The following is a 22,596-nucleotide window of genomic DNA, read 5'->3' as shown; positions in this document are numbered from 1 at the left end:
TACTTACTTGAGGCCAAGAGTCATGTGCACGTGCAAACTCGGAAGTGACTACCGAGAAGTGAATGGGAAGGTTCACTTTTCAAGCTTTGGCAACTGCTATCACGCCAAGTCTTGAAAATTGGGTAGCGACGACCAGTCCTCCAGCGAGAAACAGCGTCGCACCACAAAATACATGCAGTCCCACCCAGCTGAAATCTTCTCGTAGTAGGGTCCCGGCGATGGGTGTTCCGATGAGCAAACCCAGCGCTGCGCCAAACGTGTGCAACCCCAATCTGGCTCCAACAGTGCTCATATTTTCAGTGATGCTGACGACTGTACTTGGTTGCAGGGACACGAAAGCTCCACTAGAGGCTCCATAGAGTATCGACCACGCGACCAGGTCAGCTATCGTCGAGTTTGGTGTAAATGCCGTCCGGCAGAAGCCCAAAAGTCCGGCGACGAGCGTGCAAACAGAGAGAACGTTGAGTGGCCCAACACGATCAGCAAGGAATGCTGGAACGATTCTTCCCACCACAGAGCCCGCGGAAAGGATTGGCAGCAGGTAGAATGACAGCTCGCTACTAAGACCTGCCTCGAAGTCCCGAAGGTGGCAATGTAGAAGAATGGAATATAGAGTCCGATGTTCCCAACGAATGTGGCCAGATTGAAGAGCGTGAATGGTAGTTGCCTGAAGCTGCTGAGATCGATGATCTTGCACTTTTTGGCCTTAGTACCAGTCCTCCGTTGCCGTACCAGAAGACAAGGCAGCAGCAACGTCGCGAGAGCTGTGATACCCAGGACTCTTGTGGTCCATTCGAACGTCAAGTGATGGGTGTCCATAAGTTGGTTGAATATGATTGAATAAACAACACCCCCAACACTCGACCCAGAAGCTGCAATGCCGATGGCAAGGCTACGCTTAGTCGAGAAGTATGTCGGTACGATGACAATGCTGGTTATAAAAAGACAGCCATGGCCAATACCCATGCACAGGCCTTGAGCTAGCATGAGCTGCCAAAATTCCTCGCACATGGACAAGGTCATGAGACCGGAGACAACAAGAAAGGTGCCTATGAATACCAAGAGCCGGCCATATCCGCGATCAACCAGTGGTCCAGCGAATATCGTAGTGCAACAAAGCATGAAAGCTTCGACCGAGCCAATCCAAGAAACGGTGGAGGCCGAAGCGTCTGGAAACAGCGCGGAAGTGTAGTAAACCTGGAAGACACCATATGAGCTGATCACTCCCCTGCCAGAACAATCGATTAGCATGTTGTTTCGTCCTTCGCGTTGGCAGTGTGACTGACCAGGAGTTGGAAAACAGGAAGAAGCCACAAAGAAACTGAAGCCACGCTGTGGGCCCGCCATCAGGAATGCCTGGCGACGATGGCTGCGACAGATGTGAAGGAGAGATTTCCAGCGGCGCTCCAATATCGCATTCTGGTAGTGAATGGTGGTTGTCCGGCTTCCGCTTCTCGATATCGGATAAGGACGGAGCGCATGACGGTGAATCTGCTTGTAGGCTCTCACAGGCTTCTGATGGGAGACTTTGCGCTGACGCAGCCATATATATCAGTGCGCAAGAGAGACAAGTACGTTATAAGCAGAATACCTTTGAGCAGAGTCCTACCATCTATTTGGCGCAGAGCATCTCGACTATATCCATTTTCGAGCGCTCTGTGCCAGGCCTACCGTTGATCCTGCCGAACATGGCCATTGTGAATTGCGAAGTCGAACGATTGCCATACTGAAGACGCAAAGATGCATGAAGCAGTGTCGAAGTGGTAGCTCATGTGCTCATGTGCAGATTGTGGCCGGCAAACGTCCTCGGCTGGTGCTGGGCAGGAAAATGTCTGTTCCAGGGCAGGTAGCATTCGTTTCGAGATGCATTGCAGCGAGCATCAAGTTGCATGATGGCGGAGTTCCCCTCTGAGGCTCTCACCACTTCGCGAGAGCCTGAATACGGCACAAGGTCGCCGTCACTGTAATGTCTCGGGCATGAGATGTCGCAGTCAACGTGAAAGTTGAAAGGAAAGTGGGATACATGCTCGCGATCCGAAGCCGAAAAATGACGAACTTCACAAGCGCTTCTCCAGCGCAACAGTCATCGTTCACCGTGCAACACCAGTCGTGAAATTGCAACATGTCACACACATCATGCTCCGCGACACGCTCGGCCGTCGCACCTCAGACAATACCGAGCCCGCACTCTTCATGACGGGCATCCCACCAGCAAGAGGAGGCACAATAGACGAAGCCGATAACAATACTTCGCAAGAAGCACCGCAACACAGCAATGATCTGAACGACGATATCTTCGGTTCGGCGCCAAGTAGCCCTGTACTTTCTGCCCAGCACGATCACAATGACGACAGTCCTCGCGAGAATGCGAGAATCGCAAGCAGCAGAGATCAGCACCACTCCGACATTCCTCGCCTGCGAAGCATACACATCACGAATGGATATCGTGAAGGCATAGCTGTTTCGAAAGAGTCCCATATACAAGCCGGTTTTGACGAAGGATTTAGTCTTGGGGGCGAGATCGGACAGAAGGCGGGGTACATTCTGGGTGTCTTGGAAGGGATTGTGAGAGGGTTGAAGAACGGGAAGGAGAATGCGCAGCGAGGAGATGGAAAAGAGGAGATCACTGGTCTACGGGAGGAAGTAGAGGGAATATTCGGCGAGGCGAAGGATGAATTGAGAGTGGAGAAACTTTTGGGCCAGGAATACTTTGGTGGAGATGGGATCTGGTTGTATGAGGTGGAAGGCGAAGAGGGAGACGACGTCACGTTTGAGGTTGTGGCGGCGGGGCATCCGGTCTTGAGAAGATGGATGGCGAAGACGAGAGAGGTGTGCGATAGGGTTGGGTTGCGACTGGAAGGTCACGAAGGAGAAGAGGCACAGCCATGATGAGAAGTCATTTTAACGTCCAATTACGTGGAGCCTGTTTCCGGCCCTTTCTCACAACAGCGTGAGGTCTATCGCTTGCATTTGTCTACGTGTTTTGTACATGCGCGCTGTACAAGTCGATCGCAGATCCGATGCTATCTTTTGACAGCGAGCAAAGGCGCCCAGACAACTTTCAGAATCTCGTCCAAAGTTTGGCCGTACACTCTAGTACTCCCAAATTCACTCATGCTACTCCTCCTTTGGCACTAGACCCAATACCTTGTCGCTCTTCAATGTCCTGAGGTCGACGAAGTCATCCGGGACACCTTTCTTCTTGGCCTCGCGTGACGTGCGACGTCGTCCTCCGGCAGGAGCAGAAAGTATCTGTGCGGGCTGCTTCGATGGGGTTGTGCCCTGAGACTGCTGTGTCGGACTGTGTGGAGCCTGACCGGCCATCGTCAAGGGCTGAGAGTTACTGAATAGGCCAGGTAGACTTGTATCGGTAAGGCCCAGTGTTGGCACTGGAGACAGCTGTGACACCTGAGTTGAATGGGCCTTTCGACTTCCGTCGAGATGTGCTGGCGGAACATTGGCACCGGACATCCGCGGCCAAGATGGAGGATGCGCTTTTGGTGAAGGGTTTGCTCCAAGAGTCTTCAGGCTGTATATAGCAGATTGGCCATTCAGGATCTTCTCGAAGACACCTTGACTGGCAGGGCTAAACTCTGAGGTCAAGCGGGCAGGCGCTGGCTGGGATCTTGCGACTACGATTTCGCTGCTAGCACCACTGCCGGAACCACTGCCAATTTCGTAGTCGTCCTCAGTCGCATCTGTAGCCGTGAAGAATTGTTGCAAGGACGATGGCTTGCGTGTTGCGAAGAACGATTCGGCCACAGAGTCAGCACTGGCCTTTTTCAAATTGATGCTGGCTCGCTTCCTCTGCAAGGATCCAGATCGCTTGTGTGGCGCCTTGAGTTCTTCATCGAACGTCTCGCTCTGTCTTTGAGTAGTGGTGCGCTTTCTGGAGGTCACAGTGAATGCCAGCGAACCATCGAACGCTTGCCTATCGTCGCTTTTGTCGGGTGGCGATCCACGAAAGGTGGCAGAGGAGGGGGATCGAAGTTGTGCAGGATCGTCGATGTCTTCGGCCGCATTGTGCTCGTTGCGGTTGCTTCCCTGCAGCGTTTGTGGCAAAGAAGGAAGCCTCTCGTACGTCGCTGGAACCACTCGAAGGCTGGGAATGGCTGCTGCCTCTGGTGAGCGTATGACTAAATCGAGCGTCACGTTACCTACCTGGACTTTGTGACTTGTACCAGTTGTCGATTGTTCGTACCAGAGATTCCTGTTGTTGCAGCTTCGTCTGCATGCCACTGCCCAACGTGGTCAGTTCTTGGACATGGGAACCATCAAGGAGTCTCTCGTACTTGCGGTCTTCGACAAGTGCCCGCACAGTCGTCTGCTGTTGCTGTAGGAGTGTCTGCTGTTGGTGTTGGAGTTCCTGCACGCTCTCCTCCACTTGCTCCAATTTACCACTGAGGGAAATGGTGTCGTGCTCTCCTATTTGCCTACGGATGATGTCAGGTGGGGAGCAGCACAGCTTGAGGCAAGAAAATCTTACTGGCCCAGGTCAGCGACCATTTTGTGCACTGCTGTCAAGCCATCGCGCATAGATGCCAGATTTGCCGACAAATCCTCATTCGCGGCTGACAAGGCAGAGTTGCGCTCGCTGTCTTCCTTCTTGAATTGGTTTAGGGCGTCCCAAATGGCTGCCATGTCGACGCCAGAAGACTTGCTGCGCTGTTCGCACTGCTCACGCAGCGCGCCAAGGGAGGTCTGTAGGGCTTGTTGCTGTTCCTGAATGACCCGGTTAGCCTTCTCGTGCTCTTTCTCAAGCGCGTCGAATCGAGCGGCGCTTCTAGCGTCGAGTGCATTGAGGAGGCCTTTGCAGGCATCCTGAAGCATTGCATCCGCTCGCGCCTCGCCTGGCTGGGCGGAGGGACTCATCGCGACTGGTTTGGAGCGGGCGAGTTGAGGTTGCGAGACAAGTCGCGTTCGCGAAGAAGTGCGCGGCGAAGTGATTCTAGCTGTTCACTGACGCTAGCTCCACCGATGCATTAGCGCGTTTTGGCAGGGAAGGCACGACCGTTTTGGAAAATAGCAACCGACAGTAGTGCAGCGCGCGATGGCAGTGCTCAAAGTCGCGACGAATTGCGGATGAATGTTTGGCGCCTCTCCGAGCGGTCTCAAGCAATGGTTCTCCGTGCTTGTCGTGACCCATTGGAACACAAACGTTGGTGTGAGCTGTTGGTCAGTGGGTGTGAGGGGAGAAGGATGTGTTGTCGACCGAGACGGAGTGCCATTCCCTATTTCTAGCTCGATTGAGTGCTGGCACGAGTGAAATAACGCCTGCCCTGAGACTGCACTGCAAGCAACAGCACGGAAAGGCTTGCTGCGCGATCGTGTTTCCGCTTCACTCGGCAGCGGCCAGCCTGAACTCCCTCTTTACAGTATCCTTTCAATTGTTTTGTACATCGCGATCCCACTTTAATCATCTTCATGACTCCTGCGATCTCCTTTGCGATCGATCGAGAGGCATGATCATTGGATGCCTGTTACGCATGTGTGCTGCCTTGAAGGCTTCCTGGAGGATCGGCGAGCTGTCTGTTCGTATCGTCGTTCCTATGCCCATAAAGAAACTGTCGAAGTATCAGCATCGACTGCAGAGCCCACCCGCACGCCTCGCCTACCCAAATGTTGCTGCGGAGCCGACCATGTATTGCCCCAGTGTTCGCATCATGCCGTTTGGTCCTGGTCCGAATCTGATGATGTTTGTTGCGCCAAAGATGAATCCGATGATCAGACCGACAGCTGGACAGTACTGTCAATGGAAAGCGCGGCGAAGCAGCGACTAGAACACATACTGCTACCCATCATGGCACCCATCTTCCATTTGTCGAAGGTCGAAGGACCCGCCATCCCACCTTTGACGCTATTAGCCATGTTGGGCTATTCTTGGTGGCCGAGACCAGACCTACCTGCTGCAGCTACTGGGGGCATATTGGCTTGCGATTTCCTGCAATGGCGTTGGGAGAATGCACGATCACAGCTTCACGGCTTCGAGAAGTATGTTTTGGCTGCGCTGCACCTCCGCACAGACGACGCTGCCGAGAAGGTCAAGCGCGCGCCGATCCTTTGGGAGTTCACGTGAAATAGTGGGCCCGACGACGCTAAGGACGGCTACCAACAGCAGGATATCACACGGGGACAACGACGTGTTGCGACGGCCAGCGTGAACTGACGACACGCGCGATCCAGATCCGCTGCTGCAGCCTGTCTTCTTGGGACTCTGGACGAGCACATGCAATAGCCGCCAGCGCCCTCTGGTTGGTCGGTGCTTTGGCGCCGCGACCGGCAGCCCGACTTCACACGCTTCATCTCCTGTGCGTGCAGACACCCGACAACGAATGCGTCCACGACTCTCCACCCGCCGCTTCTATCCATATCCATCACCACCGCGCTCTCGAGTAACTGCGCTGGACTTTTCGTCGCCTCGCCCTCACGACTGGCTGTGCTGCCTCCGTCCGCGGAGCCACACCTCACACGACATCCTCGCCGCACCATTCTCCGACCCCAGTCGGGGCCACTGACCGAGACCTTCAACAGCCTCGCGACGACTGCGTTGAATCGTAGAGCACTCGCCGGCAGGACGACCTAAAATCTGTGCCGAGGAGGTTGCCGAGTCCCACCAGCCTCACCACCGCGTAACTACCTCCAATGACGGCCGTAGCTTCTTCGTTCCAGCCTGCGACTACCAAACTAGGATGGACTGAAGAGATCAGGATGTTTGGTCCCCGCAAAAACCTCTCTCGCCAGAACTCGAGCTCCAGCATAGCTTCGACCGCATCCTCCACGTCCACCATATCTGCCACATCTACACAATCAAACGGCGCCGTACAGCCAGTATCAGATACAAACAATTGGGCCGCGCGAAAGAAACCCACGCGTGGGCTGTGGCCGCCTGGCAAATCAGAGCCGGTGGCAGGGATATCGACAGCAAGACCTCAACCAGTGAGCGCAACCACTTCGGGCGCAACAGCATCGTCTGCTATATCGGCACTGCACGCACCGCTGCTGCCATCACAACAAATGGCGAACGGGAGTGGGCAGGCGAATGGCGTTATGGCACGGGAGCAGGTGCAGCAGATGCCGCCTGCCACTCTGCACCTGTCTCCCATGAACGGCACTTTCGAGCGCAAGACTATCACTGTACCTTATGCGCCAGACTGCATGCGCATTGGAAGACAGACCAACCAGAAGACGGTACCATCACCGGTGAATGGCTACTTCGATTCGAAAGTCTTGTCGCGACAGCATGCAGAAATCTACGCCGATCGACAGGGCCGTATCTTCATTCGCGATGTCAAATCGAGCAATGGCACATTCGTCAATGGCATGCGGCTCAGTCAAGAGAACAAGGAGTCGGAACCGCGTGAATTGCGGGAGCATGATGTCCTGGAACTCGGCATTGACATTGTCTCCGAAGATCAAAAGACGGTGGTTCATCACAAAGTTGCTGCCAAGGTCGAAAGTGCTGGAGTCTACCCCGATAACGGTGGCGCGCTGAACTTCGGCGATCTGGACCCGAGTGGTGGGCAGGGCTTCCAGCAACAATTTGGACGAAGAGGCAGTCAGGGATCTGTCCACTCTCGAGTGGCCGCGAACCCTGCGATAAGCCAAGCCGCCATGGGCATGGGACTTGTCAATCAGCCGCAACACATGAGGAATTGGCTGAACCCAATCACAACCGAGCACATCGTTCGCAAGCTCAACGTAAGTAAACCTTGAGATGTGGCGCGTTTCATGAGACTGATATTCTTAGTACGAGATGAAACTCGCCATGCAGCAATCGCAAGAAATTGCGCGAGCAAGACAAGCCATCGAGAACATGCTTGGTGGCAAACTCGAGGCTCCGGCTATGGAAAAGCCAAAATCGAACTCCGAGAAAGCACGGCCATCGCCTACCAAATCGAAGCTCGATCTCAAGGCGCACTTTTCAGAACCACCGGCACCACCGCCACAGGCGCCGCTTCCAGAGAAACCTGATGTCGCGCGAGCACTTGCCGACCCGTTGATTCAGCCGTTGCTGCGAAGGAGTGACACAGCCAGGCCGTCATCTTCAAGTAGTTCGCCAACCCGGAACGATCACTCTAGCGACATTCTACGACTGTGCGAGGAGCTCAAATCGGCAAAGGGCGAGCTCAGCAACCAGAGCGAGCGCATGAAGTCGCTTGAAAACGAACTTGCCCAAGAACGCTTGGCACGTGAAAGCGCCGAGGAGAGGGCGCAGCGATTGGAGCAAGCTGATCGACGAGATTCACCGACCAACGACGGCCACCCCAGCGCAGATAATAGTCCAAGCACGTCTACAAGGCCGACGGATGTCATCAGTGATCCAGCACCTGAAGTGCAGATCCAGCTCGATCGCCTGCGGACTCAGATGGACGAGATGAAGCAACAAATGGAAGCATACCGTCAGCGTGCCGAGAAGGCAGAGTCCGAGAGAGACGAGGCTAAACAGACACTGGCAGAAATGGTCGAGGAGAAGCGGAGACAGAACGCTGAGCAGGCTAGCGAGAAGAGCATTTCGTTGACCAAAGCGCAAAGTTCACCGGCAAAGTCCTTGCGCCAACCTGATGGACTATCAATCGAGTCCAATGGGCATATACTCCCGCCTGCGTCGAGCTCCAATCCGACTCCTAGCAATCTGCTCCAACGCGCTGGAGTTGAAGAAGGCCGACCTATCACACCCGAGCAAGCCAAGATGTTAACGCAATTCCTAGCACGAGAAGTGATCGGGTCAGATCCTTCCAACATTGGTGCTCGCGATATGGACAAAGCTTTACTCTATTATGGAGTGCCATATGGGAGTTTTGCAGCGGTTGTCATCGTCGGTTTTATTGCTATGAACTGGATAAATGGCTGGCCGAAGATTGAGCGATGAAGGCGAAACGTCTAAAATGAAGCCATACGCATTGATCGAAAACATGCCACCGTCACCCACTGCCAACAATCGTGAAGTGAGGGAGTCCGCGCCGGCCTCAACGAGAGCTACCGTGGCGATGAGATAGTGCCATGTCCCGGTCCTCGTACTCCCGGATCGAAAAGGAGTCAAAGCTCGTACATGTTGCCAAGGATACCGCAGGCGTGTAACGCCTGGTCTATCCTTGCGTCGCGTGAGCTCTGGTCTGGGCCGAAAGAAGATCGATGAGGTCTGAGCGGTGCTCATTTGCGTTTCAGAGAGGAAGCAGAACGTACGACGTGCTCCGAGAGTACTGAGCATTGCCTTTATGCAACTGTGCGTTAAGCGCACACCGAGCCGGCACGCCATGTCGGCAACTATGCATGTCGACATCATCGAAAAAAAAGCTCTCCAGAGAGCGTTGCGTCCAGCTTTGAAAGTGCAGCAATGGGATGGAAAAGCATCGTTTAACAGGGAAACCATCACCATCAAACGCGTTGCGGACCCCATCGGCGCAGATGATCAGGAACTTGTCAGCCTACCGGATTGAACTTGAAAGAGCCTGGTGCTGCCACATCTCTTTTCTTGCTTCGACTACTTTTCTTGTTGGCGAGCAGTGATGAGACAGGGAGGAACAGGACCTTGTCACACGGGGAATTAAGAGAAAACAACAAGAAGGATTTCTAAAGCTGAATCGGCAGCTACAGGCTGGCCGCTATCATTTCGAGACCAGGACAACACTCGTTGCGCATTTCCTTGGTGTTCACTTCCGGCGCTTCTTTAACATGGAAAATGAGGTGCAGTCTTGGTGGGAATTGGAATGGAGCACGGCTGGAGACACAAAAGAAGCTGCCCAGCAGCGAATGGACGGATGGACGGATGGGCACACCACAATCATTGCATTGGAGTTCTTTTTTTCCTTTGAACACATTTGGTCTCCTAGCTTTGGATTTTGGGACCTTCGAGGAAGGAAGGCGCTTTTTACCTAGCTTTCTTGCTTCTTTTGCTCTCTGTATATACATAATCATTAGCCGCGGAGTACGGGCGTACTGGCACTGTAGTATCGACTGAGGCAAGTCGCCTGTGCGAATAAATGAAACTTCAACGAAATCTTGTTTTCAATGCTTTTCTTCATCGCTGCTTTCCAGCTTGGTACTTCCGGATGTATCTATGTTGTGGAAATGTTATCTACCATGAAGGATTCCTCATGCCGTGTGGCTTTCACACTTCTCTCATGCAGAACTTCACTATTTATGCCGTGTTCAGCCTCAACAAGATCACTGGACGGTTAATTGAAATGGGACAGATTTTCATCAGCTGAGATAGATGGCGGCTTTCATATACAACAAGTTTGAATTTCCTCTCCAACTGTAAATAAAGGGAACGCCAACGTATTCAGTTACTTAGATATATGAGCAACCATGCAATTCTCGTTTCCTGATGAACATGTATAGCACAATTTTCATTTTTCTCATTACAGGTGCATACATACTTTGCCTTTAACAGTACTCAGCATTGAAGCTGGATTTTTGGTTAGACGGAAAGCCCTCGCCCGCTATGCTCAGCGTCTTCTTGGTCGTGAGCCGTGCCTGCTATGCGTGGGTCGCAGTCTGCAAGCTGACCGGGCAGCAATCGGTCTCGAATGAGACCTGTGCGATGATGGTGTCTTGTGGTAGCTGGGTCGGAGCCGGCCATCATGCACAACTTGTGTGTTGGCGGCTGAAATTCGGCAGTTGAGCTGAATGACTCGCGATCGCTGAGCACAGCGAAGCCAGGATGGAAGCAGTCGCTGGTCCACTGAGCATCTTGTCCCGTTTGTCGTCTCGATGTCCTCGCATCTGGACGATGTTCGCGTACGCGACAGCATTACGCGGGTGCGTGATAACGAGCGAGCGAAACGAATGTTCCGACCACTTCGGGACCAAGCAACGCGCAGCCCCGCCTCTATCATCTTGCACGAAATGCATCACTTACAGGCGAAGCTCCTTCACCGTTGACTGTACTTCTCATGCAGCTGCCTAATCTGCTCGTTCACATTCGTGCCTGGCGCACCAGGTGGGTAGACTCCTGGCGGAGCCTGCCCCATCGCTGCGTTCGGGACCTGGCTGACTCCGTCGTAGCTTTGTAATTCCGCGCGCTTCCTCCTCTCCTTTTCTTCTTCACTGATCGCTTGTCCGGTGATGGGGTCGAATAGATCTGTGCGCTGAGACGCCAGCCGCTTCAAGTTGTTCGCAACATCGGCCGTGGACAGATTCGTTGTAGAAGAGCGCTGTTGGTTCTTGCCAAACTGTTCACGCCATCGCGGATCCAGCTGTTCGATACGCATGTGCTCGGCAATCTCGTCGTTGGGAATAGCCAGCTTGCAGTTCGGACAGATGGAGGTATTCTGTAGCTGGTTCCGCTGTTGCGCTCGTGGAACGTAATCGGTCCGAACACGTGTAGGCTGCGCTTGCGAAGCACGAATAGCTGCACGGGCATTCTCGCGTTCTTCGTTGAGCGAAGGCGTAGGAGGAGGTTGATACGCAGATCCTGGAGGTGGGGTTGGCTGTACTGGCGACGGCGCGTACCCCTGTGGAGGTGGCATCTGTGCTGCGGGAAACTGCGGTTGCTGCCCGTAAATGGCAGAGTAGTCGTTGAAGTCGGGCACGGCCTCCTCCAGTCTTCTGTTTGGGTCGATGCGCATATTTGCCTTTTCCTCCAGACTGAGCGAGAGCATGTCGTTCAGCGACTTTGGCGGAGGCATATCTGCAGCTTCATCACGCTCATCGAATGTGATGGTAGCAATGACACTGAAGTCGTGCCAGTCGATTTGTGCAAAGGCAATGCGGTCCTTCTCGGCCTTCTCTTCCTTCTCCTCCCGCTGCTTCTCCTGATACTTGACGTACTCTGCCCGCTTCTTCGCCCTCTCCAGTAGGTTGAAGCGGTTGTCCACGTTCGCCTGCAGCTCCTCGATGCGCTTCTTCTCCGGCGCACCGCTGTCGACCGTCTCGCCCTCAATCAGGTCCTTATACTGATCGACCAGGCGGCTGAAGTACATGTTCAGCGAATGCTGAGGACGAAGAAAGTCAAACTGGTAGTTGCCAGCTTCGCGCTGACTGAGATGCGTCACCCAGCTCTTGCCATTCTTCGCCGCATACAGCGCAGTCAACTTGACAATGTCCAGATCCTGCGCGCTGATATTGGGCATACGGGCACTGAACTTGAACTCCTCGGGCGCCTTCGGCGCTCTCGACTCGCGGCCTTGGAAGGTGACATCGGTTTTTGCAGCGGGCGCGCTGGCATCGAGACTCCGTCCAGCCTTGCACTCGGCAACGCGCCATTTGTAGTAGGGGTTGTACTCGTCTTCGGGCTCGAGAAAGTGGGTGATGTTGGTGCCAGCATTTTTTCGGCGGACATTGTCCTCGAAACTTTGGCCACTTCGCGCGACATATGCTGCTACCTTTTCGATCTTTTCTCTGACTCCGCGCGGCGGCAGCACGGTGCCCGCGGGCAGGCGCTTGAGGAAGTCATCCTGGCCTTCTGCTGCTGGCTGCTCGCCGTTAGTGGCAGCCATGCCGTCACGTCAGATCTGCCGCTTCCCTCAGATGTGCGAAAAGTGCCGTCAACGGAGGTTTGGCACGTGAAGATGGCGAGGCTGGCGAGCACGGGTGCGGTGGGCGCGGTGGGCGGTGGCGGCGGTGATGGCGGTGATGCAGATTAGTGGTGCACATGCAAGTGTCGCAAAACACGAGACAAGCTTCGTCGCGGAGCGGCACCAATCCCGCGTCCCTGTGCGACTCTTCACGAGGACGCTGCGCGCTAGCCTCGCATTGGCGGGCGCTAGCCCCTAGATTCCTCTGCAAGGTGAACTATTCGTGTGGGCGCAGAGAAGCTCATACGTGGTCAACAGCTGCCCCAATCCTCTCCTTTGCTCAGCCCATCATCACTTCTTCTCTTCTCTCGCCCCGGTTTCCGATTAATTCACTCTCTCTTGTCCAGCACAGGCGCACCGCGTCGGCCACCAGCACGACGCCCTCGAAACGCTGTCAGCCGCGCGTGTCAGGAAGGCACTCCGATCGGCGCATGGGGATCCCATCCTCACAGCCCTGAATTCTTGCACGTCCCATCACCACCACAACCACCACCGCCCGTCGGCCTGACACCCCGCCGTCGCTGCCATGGCTTCCAGGCCCAGCCAGACGAAGGTGCAGCAGAAGAAGAGCAATGGCGCCCTGCGCGCTGCCAACGGCGCCGCCCCGAAGGACTGGGTCCAGTCGAGTCCAAACAAGCCGCCGCATCCTCGATACGATTACACCTCGCGTGGCGTGCAAGATCACAACATCCTGAACCTTAAGAGCAGCGATTGGGAAGTTTTGGGTGTGGTCACACTGATTGCGCTGTTCGTGCGACTCTTCCGCATCTATCAACCTTCGAGCGTCGTCTTCGATGAAGTGCACTTTGGAGGGTTTGCCAGCAAATACATCAAGGGGCGCTTCTTCATGGACGTGCACCCGCCTCTTGCGAAACTGTTGATTACGCTCGCCGGCTGGCTGGCGGGCTTCGATGGAAACTTCGATTTCAAGGACATTGGCAAAGACTACCTCGAGGCCAAGGTGCCATACGTGGCTATGCGACTGCTCCCAGCTCTGCTCGGCGTCCTGGCTGTCCCTACGATGTTTCTCACCCTCAAAGCATCGGGCTGCAAGACGGTCACTGCTGCGCTGGGTGCTGGTCTGCTCACATTCGAGAACGGCTTCGTCACTCAGTCCCGCTTAATCCTCTTGGATTCTCCTCTTGTCATCTTCACCGCTTTGACTGGCTTGTCGTGGGTTTCTTTCATCAACCAGCACGAACTCGGTCCTCGGAAGGCTTTCACCCCAAGTTGGTGGTTCTGGTTGGCAGCAACAGGACTGTGCTTGGGAGCGACTGCAAGCGTCAAGTGGGTCGGTCTCTTCACCATCGCCTGGGTGGGATCTCTGACTGCTCTTCAACTCTGGGTCCTTCTTGGTGACACCAAGAATGTCACCCCACGCCTCTGGTTCAAGCACTTCTTCGCACGCGTTTTTTGCTTGATCATCATCCCAGTCACCTTCTACATGGCAATGTTTGCAATTCACTTCGTCTGTCTCGTCAATCCAGGTGACGGTGACGGATTCATGAGCAGCGAGTTCCAGTCTACGCTCAACTCCAAGGGAATGGCCGACGTACCAGCAGATGTTGCGTTCGGCTCTCGTATCAGTCTTAGGCATCACAACACCCAGGGTGGTTATTTGCATTCGCATTCGCACATGTATCCTGGCGGCAGTAAACAGCAACAGATTACACTTTACCCCCACAAGGACGAGAACAACGTCTTCCTCCTCGAGAACCAGACTCAGCCCATCGACTGGGCCGCAGATCCGACCGGCAACACTTCCATCGCTGGTCCTCTTGCATGGGACAAACTGGAGCCAGCCTACGTGAAGGATGGCAGCGTCCTCAAGTTGTACCACATCACCACTGACCGCCGCGTGCACTCTCACGATGTGCGACCTCCGATCACCGAGGCCGAATGGCAAAACGAGGTGTCGGCATATGGCTACGCGGGTTTCGAAGGAGACGCCAACGATCTCTTCCGTGTTGAGATTGTCAAGTCCATGTCGGACGGCAAGGAGGCCAAGGAGCGAGTGAGAACCATTCAGACTAAGTTCAAGCTGGTCCACATCATGACTGGCTGCGTACTCTTCTCGCACAAGGTCAAGCTTCCAGACTGGGGTTTCGAGCAACAGGAGGTGACGTGCGCGAAGGGTGGTACTCTGCCAAACTCGATCTGGTACATTGAGTCTAATGTCCACCCTCAACTCAAAGAAGACGCCGAAAAGGTCAACTACCGCAATCCAGGCTTCTTTGGCAAGTTCTGGGAGCTGCAGAAGGTCATGTGGACAACCAACGCCGGTCTCGTTGAATCTCACGCCTGGGACTCTCGCCCACCCTCATGGCCAACGCTCAAGCGCGGTATCAATTTCTGGGGTAAAGACCATCGTCAAATTTACCTCATCGGTAATCCTTTGATCTGGTGGTCAAGCACAGCCGCTATCGTAATCTACATCCTGTTCAAGGGCTTGTCCGTTATCAGATGGCAGCGCAGCTGCAACGACTACCAAAACCTTACGTTCCGCCGCTTCGACTACGAATTGGGTACGACGGTTCTTGGCTGGGCCTTCCACTACTTCCCCTTCTTCCTCATGCAGCGCCAGCTGTTCTTGCACCACTACTTCCCAGCTCTTTACTTTGCCATCATTGCCTTGGCCCAGATTTTCGACTTCAACTTCAGCCGGATTAGCATCGGCTCCTTGACTCTCAAGGATAAGCCTTTCATTGGTAGCAGCGTGGCTGTCATCTACCTGGCGCTTTCCATTGTGGTCTTTTCTCTCTATGCACCACTGAGCTATGGTAATCAGTGGACGAAGAGCGACTGCAAGCGCGTGAAGCTCTTTGATACTTGGGACTGGGATTGCAATACCTTCTACGACTCTGTAAGTTGACATTAGAGCCACGCAGCGCTTGACTTTGCTAACCCATCATCTAGTACGCCGATTACTCCCTCGCTGTACCATCAGCAGGAGGCGCTGCTCCAACTACCCAAGCTGCGCACGGACCCGCCCCACCAGTCGCCGACGACCCGCAAAAGGACGTGCATGTCACACCTCAGGTGCAAGGCGAACCAGCCTACGTCGATGGCCAGGTAGAAGAAAAAGTTGAGTACCGCGACGAAGACGGCAATCTCCTCAGCGAGGAAGAAGTCGCTGCCCTCGAAGGTCAGGTCTCTTTCTCTACGCGCTACGAGACCCGCACACGACTCGTCGATGAGATGGGTCGCGAGGTCCACGACGGGCTCGTCGAAGCTCATGACGGCGAACCTCCAGCGAAGCCCGATGGAGTGGACCCAGAGACACCATTGGGTCGCGAGGCGGGGAGTCCCGAGAGTTCCACTCAGCAGGTCGACGAAGATCTGAAGAAGGAGCAGAGCATTCAAGACGCCAAGGCTACACCTGAACCAGAAAGCGAGGTTGAGAAGAAGACAGCTGAGGCTAAGGATGAGCTTTGAGAGACCTCTCACCTAATTGAGTTTTTTCGGCGTGGCATAGTGGAGTTGGCACAGAAAATGGAAAGGACATGACAAGGGGATGTATGATACCACTACTACCGTCATCACGCACAACAGAGATTTCTTGAGTTTTTCGATTATGACTGTTCTCAACCGGTATCAGGAAATTCGGGCATACTAGTATGGATGGGCTGAGGGCTGCATTTTGGCGAGAGCGAAGGCGAAAGGAATATGTTATGCTGCAGTGGACTTTTTTCTTCGAAGTTCGGTAGTAGACGGTCGTAGTAGGAGATCAGCTGCAATTAAAATGTAGAAATGGATGCATAATGTCGATCCTTCCTTGCCACGTCTCTTCAATTTTGCAAAGCAGTTCCGAATCCATGCAGGAGACGCGTTGCAGGCGCAGGATAAGACCGCTGTTGCATTTTCAATCAGAAGCAGAATTCACATCCGGGCATGTCCTCGGGCTTCAGGATTTGCCTTCGCTGACGTGAGGTTTCGTTTTCGTCTTGTTTTAAATGGCATCTCATTGCAACGCTTGTATGTACATATGAAAATGACGCGAGGAAGAGTTCATTCCGTGAGGTTCTTCTTTGTCCATTGTGACTAGCACTGTAAATTTACATCGCGGGTCTTTGCACCGATTCTATGCTGCATTTTCCATGCGTAGGGAGCGCGGTGTATCTACTCTTCTTCGGACTTCTTGTGGTGGTTGACTTCAGGGTTCCAGAAGAGAGTCTAGTTGGAAGTTGTCAGCTACGTCCTGACACTGTTTACTCGTCGCGGGTCCGTGTCTTCTCGCCCTCCACGACTTGCGAGAAATATTGTTCCCTTGCGGAATCCCGTTTCTGATATCCTGTGAAGTCCTCGTAGGAGGCCGAAATCAAACGTACCTTATCGCCATCACCCCAGAAGTAGTTCTTGGTCCTGATGTTCATGTATGGGTACTCAGTGCGCTCCTCGAGTGGGGGTCCGTGGGCGACGTGCTCCCAGTGCTCGGTCCACAGGCGCCATGCGTTGACGCCAGCAATCATGAGAGAGGGAATGACGACGCTGTGGAGTGTTAGAGAAACCGCCGGGCTACGGGTTGGAAAGAAAGTGCATACTAGATTGAGAGCTTGCGCCAGAGGTCTGTGTGGATGAAAGCGGTTAGCAATCCATTTGCAAGGGCGCAAGATTACGGGCTCTGGTGGGCATGCTGCTGCTGCTGTGGCCCTCTGAGGTATGGTCTCTCGAGGAGCGTCCTCTTCTCGGGCTGTTGTCATGTGCGCGCCGCTCTACCCATCTGTCCGCCTCTTGCCAACTCCCCGCGACCTTCCCAGACCCAACAGCAGCATCATTCACTCCAATTGCCCGCTCTCTGGAAGAGCAAATGGGACGTACCAGAAGTAGCAGCGGCGTGCTCCTTGACGGCCGCTCGTTCGCGGTTGAAGGCATTATCGGCCGGGCCCTGCAGTCCGCTTTGCAGTCTCTTTTGCGTGATACGGCGCACGGCCGGGGTGAAAGTGCGAGTCGCGCGAAGTCCGAGCATGATGTGTGTGAGCCTAGAGGGAAGATTCGGTGGTGTCGTGTCCCAATGGCTGTGTGTAGTGCATCACGAAGCAAGTGCGGATGCTTGCGGGTCTTTCCGCTTCTTCCCGGCAGTGTCACGGGACGCTGGATTTTGGGAATACGTCAGTCGACTGACCTTGGACTCTCAATAATGTTCAGATGCAAGACAAAGACATGATCGACATTTGAATTGAGGTTTCCTCTCTCTGCTTACTGTCTGAGTGGAAAGCTTTTATCAAGATGAAGCCGTGAAACCATCTCGAACACGTGCGTAGAGCAGGCACTTTTGCCACAACATGACTACCACGTCGGCCAATTCTTCGTCAATACTTCACTGGGCAAAGCTGCTCAGATTCACTCCACTTGCCACAACCTCACCATCATGTCGGCACTAAACCAACAGATCAACTGGACCATCACCATGGCTGACAATCTCGAGCAAGTCAAGAAGCGTGGCAAAATCAAGCCCTTGATGAAGCACAGGCATTACGAGAACGAAGACGAGGTATCGTCCAAGCAGGAGCAGAAAGACACCACTCCCAAAGTCTGGACCACCCTGCCTATTTACCTTCCGGATGAAATTATCATCCAAATCGTCGAATACGTCTCTCACTTTCGTTCCGCCCAACTCACACTTGCTTCCTGTTGCCGGCTCTCCCGTCAGTGGTACTCCGCCTCTGTTCCCTACCTTTACGCAATCCCCTACGTTACCGGCAAGAACTTCGATGCGTTTGTCCGCGCCATTTGTCCCTCTATCAACCTGCACGTCCGCAAAAGTCCATTGGCCGAGTTCGTCAAGGTCCTCAACATGTCACACCTGGTGCATTCCGGGAGCAAAGCCACGACCGCTCGCCTCTTGGGTCGCACAAAGGGGAATTTGGAAGAGTTTGTTGCGCCCCAAGCCAGTTTTGGAACGAATTGCTTTCCTGCTCTGGGGAAAAGCCGGAATTTGAAGGTCCTGGATCTAAGTCTTGTGAGCGAGAGCCCACCTTTGATGGACCTGTTCAAAACGATTGGGCATTTGGCCAAACTTTCGCATTTACGGCTGCCGCGCAGCGCAGGTTTCAGTCAAGGCTTCCACGCAGAAGCGATGACATGGCCACCGAATCTGGAGGATCTATGCCTGAGCGGCGGCATCGACGTGCATTTCCTGCAAGGCGTTGTGTCGTTCCCCGAGACTTTGCGAAGTCTGACGGTTGAGCATTGTCCAATGGCTAAGACAGGCGCGATCTTGCATTTGTTGAGGACGGCTGTGCGGCCACTGCCAAATCTGGAGATTCTGAGATTATCGAATCTGCCTAGACTGATGGGCAGTTCACTGGATGACGTCTTGGTTGTCTTGCCTGGGCTGACGAAGCTGAGTATCAGCGTGGATTACATCACTCCTCAGGTATTCGATTTGGGTGCAGATCGAGGGCATGAGTTGCCAGAGATTTGGTTGCCTCCTGGCCCTAGGCATGGGGCCGATCCGCATTGCCAACTGAGGACACTGGAACTGACGAACTCGGGCAACCCAGGCGTTGAAGACAAGATCACGCCGATCGATGTATTGATCGCGGTGGAGGATGGCTCGTTACCAAAGTTGAGGCAGGTCAGAGTTGCGAAGAGCTTATTTTGGCAGTCCGGATCGAATGCGGACGAGACTGCGGCCTTGAGCGACGCCTTGCAGGATGCTGCAGTGAAGGCTGGTGATGCCGAGGAGATGGAAAGCGGCGTCTGGACGTTTGATGGCTGAAGACTGGCGTACAGAAGCTGAACACATCAAAACCCTCTATCTTTTCACGAAGTGCAGGAAGGCCGCTCGACCTGATCTCGTGATCATGTCGAGATCTCCACGTCAGGCTGTGGTAGCAAAGCTCCTATCCGATGTTGGGCGAACAGCGAGTCCTTGTGCGGGCTGTGCGCATCGAAGGTGGTCAGCTAGCTGGCCCGCCCGTCTCGTGTCACCAGCGCAAAAAATATCTTCAATGGACATGGCTGCGGGAGACAGCACCCATGAGTTCAACGAGCCATGGGTACACGAATCACTGTCCGTATCAGACGTGCAAACGAACTCGGAGGAAGCCAGTCTCGGAAGGCAAGCACTGTGATGCGACTCAATTTCGAGAACCAAAACGCTGCAATGCATCTCACACAATGCTACTCTGGCGTATATTGCAGCTGTTGTTGCAAGCGACAGTAGCCTAAGGCATTGATAGCACATGACAGAGAGCTAGCCTTGCTGGTGAGAACTACAGTACTTTGAAGAAGGTACCTCGGCTTCCCTTCCTCCGGTGGCATGCTTTGTGGTATGCAAGGTGTAGCTACGCAGATCCACTCCGCGCTTGGCCAATCAATAGCTAGCTATCATAGAACAACAGAGGCGTACATGTGAACATCACTTCTATAAGTTGCATGAGCTGTAGAACGCATTTGATACTGTACACACAGAACGTCGTCTTGGTGACTGTATTGCGGAAATGTACAAGCAAGCAGCAAGATCCATTCTAGGCAGTGGACGCAACCAATCTGCGAGGACGCTATTGCAAAGATGTGATGCAGTGCGAATAGCTCCTGCGACCACGATGACGGCGACGAGTAGGGGAACGATCTTCCGAACTTTCATGGAGTCGGCTTCGGACTGGCCCTTGGCGAGTGAGAAGCAGCTGGAGGAATCACAACAGCAGCAAAAATACCAGTCGGGCCAGATATACCACCGGCACAACAACCCTGCGATTTCGGAGCAGTATTCTAGGCCACCTCAGCGGCAGAAGCAGAAAGTCCGACATGATGGGCCATTATATAACAGACATCAGGCACCGCTGTCTTCTTCGCCCTCTGCCTCCTCGAATCCAGGTCCTGAACCAAATCCCTCTTCCAAAACAACGGCCGTCGCCTCAACAATGTCGTCCGGTACGGCCAAGAAGTATCCCAACGCGTCGGAAATCCATGCCTTATTCTTCAATCTCAGTACCCAACCAGAGGCGTTCTTTGAACGCGTAGCGCATGATGTCGACTGGACTGTCATGGGAACGCATCCCCTCGCTGGCAGGTACAATTCACTTTCTGACTTCCAAGCCGCGACCTTTGCGCGTTTAGGCAAAATAATGAAGGCCCCTGGGATAAGACTAAAGCCGAGGAATGTGATTGGTGGCGGGGATCAGGGGTGGTGTACAGTCGAATTGGTCGTCAATGGAGTCTGCGAGAACGGTAAGTTGTTCCTTCGGTGTCGTTGGTCGGAAAAGTGGCTGATGTTTTGTTACAGGTCTCGCATTTGATAACTGTTACGCGTGGTGCTGTCGATTTGATGAGAGCGGGGTGATCGTGGAGGTGAGGGCTTATTTGGATAGTTGGCTGGTGAGGGAGGCTATCGTGCAGAACGAGGTACCGAGCCAGAGAGCAGAAGTCCCACGGGTTGATGCGCTGTGAGAGCACCTGCGCCTCCACACTCAAGTTAGGAGGATTTCATAGCCGTCTTTCGGAATTCGGACTGGTTCTTCATCGAAGCCCCACTTTCTGCGTATCACTTCGAAGACAATAAGGCCAGCAGCTGTCGATGGTGTCTGTCTTATGGTATTCGATATGAAGTGCCGAAACAACCATTGACGAAGCCCACCGTCCCTACGTGCCAATGCCAAGACGTGCCGCATCGTCTTGCGGTAGGCGGCGGCATACAGTTTCAGAGTGCGAATCTTCTTCTGCTCGGGAGCTGTATGTGTGTGTTGGTCAATCCATTCCAGCCTGCCGTAGTGTATCTCCTGAATTCGACTCAAAGGATGTTGTATGAAAGCTTGCGCCACAGAAGCTGCAACCCCAGCAAGAAGGAGGAAGGTAGGTTCCACCATATAGTGTGGTCTGATCTCAGGTCGGCTTGACGAGCTCTGTGACCTCTGCACGGAGATCGACTCGCGCTGCAAATCTGACAACTGTGTCCAGCTTCCATAATATCGACTGACAAAGCCATAGAAGGCCTGACTTTTCACCGTTTCAAAAGTGGCAAAGAAGATGCCGGCACCCAGAGAGTCACGCAAGAGAGACAGCGTCCAGCCAGCGAAGACACCTCTCGCGCCGATCTCCTGGGTTTTGCGCAAACCATAGTGCCACATGTTCCTGTATTTGCCATCGATCATGTCTGTGCTCTGGAAGCGAACCTGGAGAGCATCAAGTGGTGCGGCTATAACGCTTTGCACTGTACCAGCCAAGAACCCGGCAGTAAAGCATGTTCCGAACGAGGGCGGAGGAAAGACTCGCTTCGAGGACAGAGAGTTTGGCTGGTGCAGGTTGCTTATGATTTGGAGATAGGCCGTGTAAAGCACTGTGCCAACAGCAGTATTCGCGAGAAGGGGCGGAAGGACTTGGTTTGGCAGGAAGGCCCAGCCCTGCTGTTGAACGGCCGTGAAGAGCAATGCCGGTGAAGTCATTCGCCATGACCATGCCTGCCCAGCCTTCACGTTTGGGTTGATGGCCCTAGCATAGCCCTAGAATCGATTCAATACCATGTGAATATCTAGAGTTCGAAAATTCATACCATGTAACTAGACTTCTGTCAGCTAGAAGTTCAGCAAAGACGACTACAACAGCTCACTCTATCCTGGGTCTGAAGAAAGCCTTTATTGGAGCTCGAAAGTAGAAAGTGAGCATTCGGGCGCTCAACGCGCGCATCGTAGCAGCTGTGAAGCCAGTACCTGCATGCTCCTTGCGTTTCTTTTTCGTCGCTTCGACCTGCATGGTCGTGGGCAGCAATCCGCCTTCGCGGAGACGTGCGTCAAGTCCGCCATTACTGGCAGCGTCGCTCATGTCATACAGAAATGTAGCTAGATGTTATCGCATCTTATGATCAGTTTGATGTGCAGGTGTGCCACGTGGAGTGAATCAGCACAAGAATAATGGACAGTGGCTCAGCAGGTCCCAGAAATCGTGATGTGCCTCGAATATCAGTAGAGACCGTGCAGTTGATGTGGAACTTGCAGGTATGCAAGATGCATGTGAAAGAAGTACATGTAGGAGTTGTGCAGCGTCAAGTGAAGACAGCCGCCAGTCGCCAAGCTGTCACCTCCGCGCAGCTTCGCCAGGCATCCATCGCACCTGCCACTCTGCGGCTCGAGCTCCGCAT

At 53.9% G+C, this 22,596-nt stretch overlaps 11 protein-coding genes across 11 annotated transcripts; 5 read left to right on the top strand and 6 right to left on the bottom strand.

Moving 5' to 3' along the window:
- Nucleotides 1-384: 384 nt before the first annotated feature.
- RHO25_002585 (uncharacterized protein) lies at nucleotides 385-1,696 on the bottom strand (the record flags this gene model as incomplete). Its single annotated transcript, XM_065602274.1, has 3 exons — nucleotides 385-1,228; nucleotides 1,287-1,419; nucleotides 1,672-1,696. The coding sequence occupies 3 exons, from the start codon at nucleotides 1,694-1,696 to the stop codon at nucleotides 385-387; spliced, it is 1,002 nt and encodes a 333-aa protein (XP_065458346.1).
- Nucleotides 1,697-2,136: 440 nt separating this feature from the next.
- On the top strand, nucleotides 2,137-2,889 carry RHO25_002584 (uncharacterized protein; the record flags this gene model as incomplete). The annotated part of the gene is made up of 1 exon (XM_023598153.2): nucleotides 2,137-2,889. The coding sequence occupies one exon, from the start codon at nucleotides 2,137-2,139 to the stop codon at nucleotides 2,887-2,889; it is 753 nt and encodes a 250-aa protein (XP_023455527.1).
- Nucleotides 2,890-3,117: 228 nt separating this feature from the next.
- Nucleotides 3,118-4,872, bottom strand: RHO25_002583 (uncharacterized protein; the record flags this gene model as incomplete). Its single annotated transcript, XM_023598152.1, has 3 exons — nucleotides 3,118-4,115; nucleotides 4,162-4,433; nucleotides 4,487-4,872. The coding sequence occupies 3 exons, from the start codon at nucleotides 4,870-4,872 to the stop codon at nucleotides 3,118-3,120; spliced, it is 1,656 nt and encodes a 551-aa protein (XP_023456271.1).
- A 550-nt stretch (nucleotides 4,873-5,422) lies between these two features.
- On the bottom strand, nucleotides 5,423-5,925 carry MGR2 (subunit of TIM23 translocase complex; the record flags this gene model as incomplete). Its single annotated transcript, XM_023598151.2, has 4 exons — nucleotides 5,423-5,564; nucleotides 5,616-5,736; nucleotides 5,790-5,849; nucleotides 5,904-5,925. 4 exons carry the CDS (start codon nucleotides 5,923-5,925, stop codon nucleotides 5,423-5,425), a joined length of 345 nt encoding a protein of 114 aa, XP_023456270.1.
- A 717-nt stretch (nucleotides 5,926-6,642) lies between these two features.
- RHO25_002581 (uncharacterized protein) lies at nucleotides 6,643-8,869 on the top strand (the record flags this gene model as incomplete). Its single annotated transcript, XM_023598150.2, has 2 exons — nucleotides 6,643-7,698; nucleotides 7,748-8,869. The coding sequence occupies 2 exons, from the start codon at nucleotides 6,643-6,645 to the stop codon at nucleotides 8,867-8,869; spliced, it is 2,178 nt and encodes a 725-aa protein (XP_023456275.1).
- Nucleotides 8,870-10,874: 2,005 nt separating this feature from the next.
- RHO25_002580 (uncharacterized protein) lies at nucleotides 10,875-12,440 on the bottom strand (the record flags this gene model as incomplete). Its single annotated transcript, XM_023598149.2, has 1 exon — nucleotides 10,875-12,440. One exon carries the CDS (start codon nucleotides 12,438-12,440, stop codon nucleotides 10,875-10,877), a length of 1,566 nt encoding a protein of 521 aa, XP_023456274.1.
- Nucleotides 12,441-13,044: 604 nt separating this feature from the next.
- Nucleotides 13,045-15,953, top strand: RHO25_002579 (uncharacterized protein; the record flags this gene model as incomplete). The annotated part of the gene is made up of 2 exons (XM_023598148.2): nucleotides 13,045-15,381; nucleotides 15,435-15,953. The coding sequence occupies 2 exons, from the start codon at nucleotides 13,045-13,047 to the stop codon at nucleotides 15,951-15,953; spliced, it is 2,856 nt and encodes a 951-aa protein (XP_023456273.1).
- Nucleotides 15,954-16,637: 684 nt separating this feature from the next.
- Nucleotides 16,638-17,484, bottom strand: RHO25_002578 (uncharacterized protein; the record flags this gene model as incomplete). The annotated part of the gene is made up of 4 exons (XM_023598147.2): nucleotides 16,638-16,691; nucleotides 16,847-17,006; nucleotides 17,060-17,084; nucleotides 17,337-17,484. 4 exons carry the CDS (start codon nucleotides 17,482-17,484, stop codon nucleotides 16,638-16,640), a joined length of 387 nt encoding a protein of 128 aa, XP_023456272.1.
- A 402-nt stretch (nucleotides 17,485-17,886) lies between these two features.
- Nucleotides 17,887-19,239, top strand: RHO25_002577 (uncharacterized protein; the record flags this gene model as incomplete). The annotated part of the gene is made up of 1 exon (XM_023598146.2): nucleotides 17,887-19,239. One exon carries the CDS (start codon nucleotides 17,887-17,889, stop codon nucleotides 19,237-19,239), a length of 1,353 nt encoding a protein of 450 aa, XP_023456279.1.
- A 724-nt stretch (nucleotides 19,240-19,963) lies between these two features.
- RHO25_002576 (uncharacterized protein) lies at nucleotides 19,964-20,912 on the top strand (the record flags this gene model as incomplete). Its single annotated transcript, XM_023598145.2, has 2 exons — nucleotides 19,964-20,693; nucleotides 20,749-20,912. The coding sequence occupies 2 exons, from the start codon at nucleotides 19,964-19,966 to the stop codon at nucleotides 20,910-20,912; spliced, it is 894 nt and encodes a 297-aa protein (XP_023456278.1).
- Nucleotides 20,913-20,932: 20 nt separating this feature from the next.
- On the bottom strand, nucleotides 20,933-22,211 carry RHO25_002575 (uncharacterized protein; the record flags this gene model as incomplete). The annotated part of the gene is made up of 3 exons (XM_065602273.1): nucleotides 20,933-21,961; nucleotides 22,012-22,018; nucleotides 22,069-22,211. The coding sequence occupies 3 exons, from the start codon at nucleotides 22,209-22,211 to the stop codon at nucleotides 20,933-20,935; spliced, it is 1,179 nt and encodes a 392-aa protein (XP_065458345.1).
- Nucleotides 22,212-22,596: the final 385 nt, after the last annotated feature.

The sequence above is a fragment of the Cercospora beticola genome, chromosome 2 (genome assembly GCF_033473495.1).
Source record: "Cercospora beticola chromosome 2, complete sequence".
Classification (NCBI taxonomy): Eukaryota; Fungi; Ascomycota; class Dothideomycetes; order Mycosphaerellales; family Mycosphaerellaceae; genus Cercospora; species Cercospora beticola.
The sequence above is the reverse complement of the archived record's forward strand: the minus strand, read 5'-3'. Positions and strand labels throughout refer to the sequence as shown.